The sequence below is a fragment of the Antrostomus carolinensis genome, unplaced genomic scaffold (genome assembly GCF_000700745.2).
Source record: "Antrostomus carolinensis isolate BGI_N321 unplaced genomic scaffold, ASM70074v2 scaffold39832, whole genome shotgun sequence".
In the NCBI taxonomy this organism is placed as follows: domain Eukaryota; kingdom Metazoa; phylum Chordata; class Aves; order Caprimulgiformes; family Caprimulgidae; genus Antrostomus; species Antrostomus carolinensis.
This window is the reverse complement of record NW_010300955.1, coordinates 6,321-16,893: the sequence shown is the minus strand read 5'-3', so window position 1 is coordinate 16,893 and position 10,573 is coordinate 6,321. Positions and strand designations below refer to the sequence as shown.

Here is a 10,573-nt window from a genome sequence, read left to right as displayed (position 1 = left end):
ACCATGAGGGGTTCAAAACCATCTTCCTTCCTGGGCAGCCAAAAAAATGTCCTCAAGTAGCACCTTCTGGCCCATGAGCTGGCCCTGGGGACGAGCACCGGCTGCCAGTCACTAAGGCCTGCAAGAGTTTGGGGGTTTTTGTGTGCATGGGCCAGTGTCTCCGTGCTCCAGGTCCAGGAACGGATGAGCGGCGGATGGTGGGGTTTGGTTTCATGGGGCCTCTGGCTCCAGCAGGCAGAGAAGGGAATGTGCTTTGTGGTTCCCTGAAGGTCTAACAGCTTCCTTCCACTTTGATGTGTAAAATCTTGGAGAAGCCAGGTCTCTTCCTCAGGGCCTGGAAGAAGAGCAGAGGGCATGGTTAGTGCAGGACCTGGAAGTCTTGCTGCCATACAGGTTGAGCAAGAGAGAGGAGAAGACATCTCAACTCCCCATGGGAAGGGGTCCACCCTGGTCCTATCACCACCACCACATCCCATGAGGATTTGGTTTCCTTGCAGGACCAGCTCAACGCTTCTTAATCCTTGAAGGTAGCTCTGGATTTGGTTTCTGCTTGGTTAAAAACACCATTTCCAGAGGACATGAATAGTTTGGAGAAGACAAACTTCTATGATTCTAAAACAACATCAACACGCAGAGGCAGGTGGGATCTGCAAAGCATGGTGGTGGTGGCCATGCAAGGAAAGCCCTTCTGAAATGGTTCTTCTCTGAAGGTGACCCCCAACCTTGGGGATGGGTGTGGGTCTGTCTCATTGTTCCCATGCCAGGGCTTGGTGGTGGAGCAGGAACTGCATGAGCCATCTGACCCCAGCCAACTGCACTGGTGGGTCTCCATCCCCAAGTTCTACTTTGCATCTCATGGGAGTTTTGCTTTATGTCCCCCTGGGAGACCAACCTGCTGCAGGATGGAGTCAACCAGAGGATGAAGTGAAATGGAGGCACCTATTTTTCCCTTTGGACATGGATGGAGATGTCTGCCTTGGAGACTCTGAGCTGATCAAGGACAGCCCAAGCCCTGCTGAGCACCACAAGCTCAGCAAGGTCTATTTCTGCTTTCACGGGTGGATTTTAAGTCACTTCACAGTGTGTGACCAGTAAGTGTCCCTGTGAAGGAGGTAACAGCCCTCTTCTGTCCCCAGGGAGGAGGTCCACAGAGAGGTTGAAGCAATGGGATGGACTCACAGCACGTTAGATCTTGTTTCAACCTTTAGGGTGTGTGTGTCTGAAGGACAGTGAACCTCCAGGGTGTCCCTAGTGAGCTAAAATGTTCTCTGCTGAGGAACTTCAGTGGTGGGAAAGAATTTGTCCTCACACCCCATGGGGACATGAGACTGGTGACACATGGGTGACCTGGGAATGGCATCCTGTACCTGGAGTTTGTTCACCATTTCTTCAAACATCTTCTTGGCTTCAGGGCTGTGTGGCTCCTTGAAGTAGTCCACAATGCCTACCTGCACGACGATGGACTTCAGGTTCCGGCACACACCTGGGGGGCAGAGATACCACCTGGCCTTGCCATACCTGGTGGGGATATAGTCTCCCTACAGCCAGGATGGACCTTAAAACCCACCCAGTGCTCCTCAAACCCTTATGCATTTGGGGAAACCTCACCCTGAAGATGAAGGAGACCCAGTCTTGGTGACCAAGACCTCTGTAGGGTGGACAGTGGTCTACGAGATGATTTCCAGTTGTCCCATCCCAATTCAGCAGTCCTACCTCTTACTTAGGAAACCCTTCTTCTTCTACCCAGGTAGGTGGGTTCCCAGCAAGTCCAACCACAGTCACATTGTTCCATGACCACCAGGAATAGTACCTCAAGCAGACCCTCCTGCTGGCTGCAGACCTCCTTCTGCCCCCAGAGCTCCCATCCTGGCAAATGACATGACTCTAAACTCAGATACACCAAGGTGAACCTCAGGTGCACCACAGATGTTGAGACCTTGATTACGCTGAGGGGAGTGTGGATGGAGTGTCTCCATCCTCCCTATGGCCCAAGCCAAGATCAGCTCTTCTTAACACATCCTTGGGCTGTTGGTTCCCCTCTTAGAAACCTTCCACCACAGTGGTCCCAGCACCTTCCAGTGTCAGCAGTGGGTTCCTGTGGTTGGACCTGGAAGGGCTGGTTCCTGGATCTGAATATCTGGTGACCTTTTGGTCAACAGATGATGCTACACACTCCCCTCCCTGGCATTGCTACTCACTGTTGAAGTGCAGAAGGGCTTTGGGGGTGACCGGCGTGGAGGTCAGCACCAGCATCTCCAGCCCCTTCAGCCCCTCTCGACACATCTCTGCTGCAACCTCCTGGTTGATCTCTGCCACGTGGTCCAGCTCCAGGACCTGAAGCCGCATGCAGTTTCGGGCTGGAAGGACAGAGCACCCACCATCAGCACCCCAAGGAGAAGGAATGAGGACAACCGATGGGAACGGGGTGGCAGGAGGGATGGGTGGCAGCAAGGAGAGGCAGGGTGCACCCATGGTCCTTGGGTTGGGCTTCTCCATTGAGATCCCCATGGGACATCTCCTAGGGGTGTACTCTACCTCCAACAAAGTCCACTTCTCCTTGTCCCATCAGAGGAGATCTACCTACCTAAGGATGCCAGTCCCTGGACTCCACAGCCTGCCCCTCCAACGCCCAACGCCCGCAGGTGTGGCCAGCACCGTCCGATCATCTGAAGGCAGCGGTTGCTGAAACGTGTTGGCTGCTGGCTGGGGAGATGAAGAAGAAAGAGCTGGGGAGACCCTGGCAGAAGAAGCTCATCCCCCATCATGAGTGTTCCCACAAGTAGAGTTGGGACCTCACCCATCCCACCAACCCAGGGGTTGCCACACTGGAAGGAGGTATCTCAAGAGCAGATGTCTCTATCTGAGCAACCATCCTGGGTTGTGTTGCAATCAGGAGAGGTCAGGTCCATGCACTCAATGGAGTCCCTCTGACCCAAACTCCCCACCTCTGGACAGCTGAACCAGGCCCTGAACTCTGTTGCTTGCACTGATCAAACCAGTAGTGGTAGCCTGGACCTCTAGCTCAGGTGGAGATGCCTACACACCATGTGGTGTTTCCCCCAGGGAAGAAAAAAGCCATCAGGAACTTGACATCCATCTTCTCCTGCTAAGAGACATCCCCCTCTGTACACCTCTATCCAGGCTGATGGAGGACATGACATGGCAACAAACCTCCCAGGACCAGCAGTGCTCAGGAGACAGCCTCATGTCACGAAGCTGAGGAGCCGAGTGACCTGCTCTGTGAGCCAGGAACTCCTGAGCACCCAGATGTTGTGGGATGGGGAACCACCAGTATCTTGAAACCCCCAAAATGCTTCTCCAAAGTGAGAGGAACAGCAGTTTTCTCCCTAAGCAGCGACTCAACACCCTTTAAAAGCACCCAGGCCCTTCAGGACTGCTCTGGTATGAGCAGTGAGGAGCTCAGACAAGGGTTTGATGTTCAGCATCACCTACCAGACCCATCACGACTCCCCTTTCATCTCTGGTGTCAGCAGCTTCCCAAGAAACATTCCCAGCTCAACAGGGAGCTGCCTACACCCAACAGCTCCCAGTCTTCACAGGGGGTGATGGGGCTGAGCTCCCAGTCCCCCAAACTGGCTTCCAGGATTGATGCTCATCCCATGAGGACCACCCTCTCCAGGCAAATCTGGATCTGGCACCCATTTTTTTTCCAGCCCAGTGGTGTTCCTCACACTCAGCTTGGCCACCTCCTAGCATGACTCTTACCACGGATGCAGAGGTGCAACCTGGAGGGAGATGATGTCCCTGCAACCTGCTCCAAGAGCCCAGATGACTTCATGACCCACAGGGTCTGTAGAACTCCTGGAACAACACAGAGGACATGTGGTGGCCCCCATCAGCAGTGAAGCTGCCCTGGGGGTTGTGTCTGCACCTGGAGCTACAAATCTGGTCATTATTTATAACCTACGATCTGCCCATGAACCAGACACTCCCAACATCAACCCATGCAGGAAGGTTGAAGGCATCTCTGTCTGGAATTGTGCCTACGGATGTGCCATGTCAAGAAAAATGGGAGAAGGTGAGGTGGAAAGGGAGGCTGAAGGTGAGACTGAAGATGAGATCGAAGACTGAGGCTGAAGGTAAAGGCTGAAGGTGAGGTTGGTGGTTGAAGGTGAGGTTGATGGTTGAAGGTGAGGTTGATGGTTGAAGGTGAGGTTGAAGGTGAAGGTAGAAGTCTTCCAGATGCAAAGGTGGCAAGTGATTGAACTGAGACTGCCAGGCTGTGTACCCTTGGAGAGCAAATGTACCACCCCTGCAGATCCCGCTGGGTTGGTTTCACTTCCCACCTGCCCAGCCTGGATGGAGAAGGTGCCAGGAGGTGGTCAAGATGTTTCATCTGATGAGTGGTAACTTCCAGCCAAGGGCAATGGCTGCTCCATGACCTCTTGAATCATCTCTGTGGTTGTGCCACCACATCTCTAGGTGGTTGTTGGCCAAACGTCACTGCAGAAGTTTGCTGTAGGCTCCTCCTTGGCCTTTTTGGAGGTATCAAAACAAACCTCATGAGATGCTTCTGGATTTGTGAAGGGGCATAGTGGAGATGTGGGTTTATCATGAGTCATGGCACTGCTAGGACACAGCCACGCTGCCTGTCCACCCAGCTCAGAGGAGCTTTCGCTGATGCTGTCATCTCCCAGCACCAAGTCAATGGAGGAGAGATGTCAGAGAACATCATCCTGATGCCACTAGCCCAAACAGAGGCCCCTGGCCATTCCATCGCACCAAGCTGCTTCCTGAAGACCAAGTCTGCACTTCCTGACTCTAAATGACCTACTTCAAAACTTCAGGCAAGCCTAAAAATAAGTGATGGGTGTTATCTTGAGCGTTTCACACGTCTCCACTGAAGATGTCTGCCAAGATGCCCTCACATGCATGGCGAGTTAATTAGAGCATGAGTCAGAGTCACAGGTTAGCAACGTGCCAGGAGCACTTGGACTTGTTCTACCACCCTTGGAAGGGCTGAAGGAGAAGTCTTTGGGTTAAAACCAGGCAGCATTGGGCTGCCTTGTGATGTGGGAGAGATCAGAGCTGTGTCTGAACTTGCTTGGTCCAACATGAAGGAGTTGGCTGGATGTTGTTTTCCCACCTGAAGGATTCTCCATCCTGGGCTGGATGAGGACACCCATTGGCTGCAGGTGAAATGGATGCAGAGGCTGAAGTGGTCGTCTGCAGGACACAACGGAGCAAGGATCATCCTCCTCGAGAGTGTAGGAAAGCTAAATCCTGTCTCCAGAGGAGGCAGAGCTTCTTTGGAAGGTGGCCAAGACCAGAGAGCAGCCAGTGATCTCCTCCAGGACCTGTGACCTCCTCCAAGACCTACACCATCATGGGCCTTTTGTCTTTGCTCTTGGACAAGGTTTCCAAGTTGGGTCTTAGCAAACTCATGGCAGAGTTGTTCCTCCCTCCCTCCTTCCCAGGACAGAGGGACCCTGAGGTCTCTTCTCCCCATTAGAAGCCTTTGTCAAGGGGTCACAGTCAGGTAGGACCTCACGGGGTCTTAGTGTTGGTGCACCTCTTCTTCACCCTTCTCTAACATAAAGCAGTGTCCCCATATCAAGACCTGGTCACACCTCCAGCTGGGGGGAGAAGGTAAGAGTACGATGGGAATGGAGCTGGAAGGGAAACATCTGCCTGGGAATGTGCCAGAAGAGGATGAGAATTACCAGGCCAGCTGGCACTGGAGACACTGGGGCTGCAGCTGGGTTGGGGTCAGGAGGGTTGAAACTGGATGATCTTTAAGGTCCCTTCCAACCCAAACCAGTCTGGGATCCTATGACATGGAAAGGTGGGTCCTTCACATCTGGCCAGATGGGTTGTGTTCTGATGGGGAATGGGGATGGACATCAGAGGAGTCCCAGCTCATCCCATGGATGTTCCCAGCCTTCTCCCAGCCAGGGAACCACACGGTGCCCATGGGCAAGGGGGGATGCTGGTGACCATCCTTACCGGTAGGTGACAGCTTGCAGGGCCCGGCAGTAGCAGCTGGCCAACCAGAGCGAGCGGTCCGTCAGCACGTTGGGGCAGTGGGAGATGCGGAGGATCAGCAGGTTGCTGCCCGTTGCCTTCAGCAAGGACTCCAGCCCAGCTTCCAAGCAGCCCCTGCCATGGATGGAGGCAAGGTGAGGCATGGGTGCCCATGCTCACACTCCCCATGTCCACCCTGGGGGGCCACCCCAGGAGGGTGACCTATCCCATGTGGATCTGTGGCTCCAGAATGGCCAAAACTCACATGTGATGAACATCCAGCAGTGGAAATGGGATGCTGGGGCTCATAGAGCATCATCATCCCTGAGGACCAGCAGCTCTGGCTGTGGGATGGGGGTGCTCGGGATGTGGGGACTCACCGTGTGCTCTTCATGTAGTCCTCCTTGCTCTCCTTCTTCCCTCGCTGGCGTGGCTTGAGGTTTTGAAGAGTGAGGGAGTGCATCTGGGTGCACCACTGAGACAGCATGGCCAGGAACTGGGGGGACAGGGGTGGCTGTCACCGAGGGGGGACGTGTCAGCATGCCCCATGCCACCCATCCTTGGCTGTCTTGGGCAGATCTGTGCACAGACACTCACACACACACACCATAAACACGTGAAGATGCCTCTGCTGTGAGGACAGGCTGAGAGAGTTGGGGCTGTTCAGCCTGGAGAAGAGAAGGCTCCAGGGAGACCTTCTAGTGGCCTCCCAGTACCTGAAGGGGCTCCAGGAAGGCTGGGGAGGGACTTTGGCCAAGGGCAGGGAGTGAGAGAACAAGGGGTGATGGCTTGAAAGTGGCAGAGGGGAGATGGAGCTGAGATGTGAGGAAGAAATTGTTTGGTGTGAGGGTGGTGAGACAGTGTCCCAGGTTGGCCAGAGAAGCTGTGGCTGCTCCTCCCTGGAAGTGTTTGTGGCCAGGTTGGATGAGGCTTTGAGCAACGTGGTCTAGTGGAAGGTGTCCCTGCTGCTGGCAGGGGGGTTGGAACTGGATGAGCTTGAAGGTCCCTTCCAACCCAAACCAGTCTGTGAGTCTATGAAAATGGACATTCCAGGTCACGTGAGAGTGCAGGCAACAAAATCATGGATGTGACCACAAAACCACATGAAACCACACACATATCTGAGCTCATCCCACCAGCGCACACGTGTGAAGGTGCAACACATCCAGCCACTGGTGCAACCACACAGCTGTGTGCACCCATCTTCCCATGACCATAATGACATGACAATCAACACAAGCGAGATGCTTCCACAGCTTCACCTTTATGGAAGAAAGATCTCACCCCAGGCAGTGCCATCCCCATCCCCGGTACCTTGGAGGACACCCTGGCGTTCTCCAGCAGCACCCGTGTCCACACGGCGGGGTGCCTGGCCACGAACTTCCAGTCCTTGCACACCTCGGCCGCCCGCAGCAGGGTCTTGGTGTCCAGGTAGGTGAAGATGCAGAAAAGAGCCGCCCGCATCTTGAGGATCTCAGGGCTGATGACCTCGCTGGAGTGGCCTGGGCTGCCCCTCTCCAGTCGTCCCACCTTGCTCCCGGCCCCCTCGGTCCTGGCTGTGGGACACTCACTGTCAGTTACCACTGGTGGCCAGGGAGGACAGTGGGGAAGGGATGCTTCTCACAGAGCTAAGGAGCCATCCCTATCCCCCACCTTCCACGCTCCCTGTCCTCCCACCCCACCAGAAGATGGGTGTTGGTCTGTGCAACCAAGGACCAAGGGACAGGACAAGAGGAAATGGCCTCAAGTTGCACCAAGGGCAGTTGAGATGGGATGTGAGGAAGAATTTCTTTGCTGAAAGGGTTCTGAGGCGTTGGAAGGGGTTGTCCAGGGCAGTGGTGGAGTCACCATCCCTGGAGGTGTTCAAAAAATATGTAGACATGACACTTCAGGCCATGGTTTAGTGGACATGGTGGTGTTGGGCTGACGGTTGGATTCCATGATCTTAAAGGTCTTTTCCAACCTTAATGATTCAATGACTCTAAGAACCCAACATGGTCTCACTTGTCAGCCGGCAGCTGCTGGTGGGTCGAGATGCAGCAGATCCAGGTGCCTCCGGTTCCCAACCCTCAGCCTCTGACTCGGTGGTGCGGGAACCCACGTCGGAGACATCTCCCTCCTCGCCCTCGGTGCTGTTGCGGTAGGGTCGGCGGTGCCAATTTTGGATGGCTTGTCGGCGCAGCCCCGAGCCCCGGGCACCATCCCGTGCTGGGTAGGGATGTCCATCAGCGGTGTCATCGGTGGGACACGGCTCTGCACTGTCACTGTCGTAGCAGCCCGAGCTCTGTGATATGGCTTTTGCCCGGATTGAGGCCCTGAGGGACAGGGATGTCCAACCTCAGTGGTTGCCTCACCTCACCGGGGTGTGTGTCCCCTTCCCATCATCTCCTCACCCACCAAAACATGACTATCCCATTAACATCACGAATGGGCAGTGTGGACAGGGGACTCACCCAGTGCTGGAGGAGGAACGTTGGTTGGACACACCGTAAGGACCATGCACGGCCACCCCTGGCCCCGGGTGCCGGTCTCTCTGCAGGGAGATGGGACAAGAGGAGGAACGTGGAGAAACCCAAAAAGTGGGTGATGCAGCTGAGGGAGATGTCTCCAATAACCCACCCAGTGCCAGCTGCAGTTTGGGGTGAGCTCATGCCCAAGTGGGATGCAGAAGAGCATCTCCAGCATCACCCCAGCACCTTGCCCACACTCACCATGGAAACACAGACCCCCTGAGAAGCAACTTCTCTTTGGGTTTCCACCACCCAGGATTATTGGGGTTGGACTAGATGACTTTTCCAGGTCCCTTCCCACCCAAACCATTCCATGATTATCCATGTCCCCATGGGAATGAGATGAGGATCCCTACATCTCCCCACTCAACCCTTTGCCCCCATCTGAGGAGCCACATGGGTTCATGCCCGAAGTCTCTGGGGTGCCCGTGCCTGTGCCCGTGGAGGTACCGCTCGGCCGGTGGCCTTGGCCCCTGGTGTGCCACAACGTCCCAGGCTGCCATTTGGGGTGGTGCCACAGCTGCTGCTGATGATCTGAAGCTGCTTCTCAGCCCGATCCGCCCGGTCCAGCAGCTCCTCGATGAAGTGCTGGAGGCGAACCTTGGCGTTGGCCTCGCGGGCGGCTGTCTCCTTCAGGAACTGGTCAATCTGCAGAACCTCCCTGTGTGGAGGAACCAGTGGGTGACATCTCAAACCTTTCTCACCCATTAAGCACCTCCATCCCTGTCTTTGAGTGGAGGTTCAAGGATGTTCATGCTCATCCTGACCTTCCCATCATCATCCTGATGTGGGTCTGTGACAACCTAGACGGCTCCTGGGCATGGTTTGGGGTGGAGCAGGGACCAAGGGATGCTCCTGGCATGTAGGGTGGATGTGGGCATCTTGTTTTGCGGGGAGATGACATCCCCAGCAGCTTCCCTGAGATGGACATTGCTCCCAGGACTGGGGTCAGGCCCCTGAGCCTGATGGAGCGGAGGGAGGAGGATGATGATGGTGCGGTGGGATGATGGAGGAGGATGGTGGTGGTGGACACCTTGTTAACACATTAATTAGCAGGTGCTGGGGAGCTTCAGACCTGCAGATGGGCAGGGTTCACCCTGCTGAGGTGCTGAGATGTCACCCCAGAACGTGACCAGCTCTGGGGTGAACCATGCCAGGAGCTTGGTGACCCAAGGTGGCCACATCCCACCTTGCACACGCATGTGCCCAGGTACACACACACCCACTGACCTCCTCTGTGTCCAAAAACCACCGGCACCTACACACCAAGCAGAGCCACCACTCCATGCACAAGCACCATGAAAACATGGATAGAGGTGACACCAGCACGAGCAGCCACCCCTGGGCACGCGTATAGGAGGTTGCACACCCACCCAGCACTGGTCACACCGACTTTTCCAATGGTGCACACACACACACACACACACACACACACGTGTGCACAACTGCTGCCACAGCTTTGCTCAGCACCAGGAACCCCTGAAGATGCACAAACACAGGGCTGCACACCTGTCCTGAGCACACCTGTCCAACAGTGCACACCTGACCATGCACACCCAACCGTGTCCACCCAACTGTGGACACCAACAGGGCACACACAACTGCATACACTTGACCATGCACACCCAACCATGCACACTCATCTGTGCACACCCAGCCGCGCACACTCAACTGCTCGTACCCAACACTGCACACCTGACCATGCACACCTGACCAAACACACCCAACTGTACACACCCAACCATGCACACCTAACCGTGCACACCCAACTGCTCATACCCAACAGTGCACACCTGACCACACCCAACCACACACCTGACCATGCACACCTGACAGTTCACACTCACTATGCACACCTGACCACACACACCCAACCATGAGTGCCCAACTGTACACACTCAACCACACACAGCCAACAGTGCACACTCAACAGTGCACCCCCAACTGTGGACACCCAACAGTGCACACCCCGACCATGCACACCTGACCATGCACATCCAACCATGCACACCCAACAGTGCCCACTCACCTGTGAACACCTGACCACGCCCACACTCAACTGCATACACTTGACCATG

The 10,573-nt window shown here is 55.3% G+C and overlaps 1 protein-coding gene across 1 annotated transcript in view; it reads right to left on the bottom strand.

Moving 5' to 3' along the window:
- Window positions 1-271: 271 nt before the first annotated feature.
- FBXO41 (F-box protein 41) overlaps window positions 272-10,573 on the bottom strand; it is a gene marked incomplete at its 5' end in the record, with an annotated part of 13,929 nt that continues 3,627 nt past the window's right edge. Inside the window, 11 exons of the mRNA XM_029083832.1 lie at window positions 272-334; window positions 1,368-1,483; window positions 2,199-2,357; window positions 2,585-2,703; window positions 3,727-3,822; window positions 5,968-6,120; window positions 6,366-6,481; window positions 7,300-7,568; window positions 7,990-8,300; window positions 8,439-8,518; window positions 8,946-9,156. Coding sequence (XP_028939665.1) covers window positions 272-334; window positions 1,368-1,483; window positions 2,199-2,357; window positions 2,585-2,703; window positions 3,727-3,822; window positions 5,968-6,120; window positions 6,366-6,481; window positions 7,300-7,568; window positions 7,990-8,300; window positions 8,439-8,518; window positions 8,946-9,156 — 1,693 coding nt within the window. The remainder of the gene's footprint in view (window positions 335-1,367; window positions 1,484-2,198; window positions 2,358-2,584; window positions 2,704-3,726; window positions 3,823-5,967; window positions 6,121-6,365; window positions 6,482-7,299; window positions 7,569-7,989; window positions 8,301-8,438; window positions 8,519-8,945; window positions 9,157-10,573) is intronic.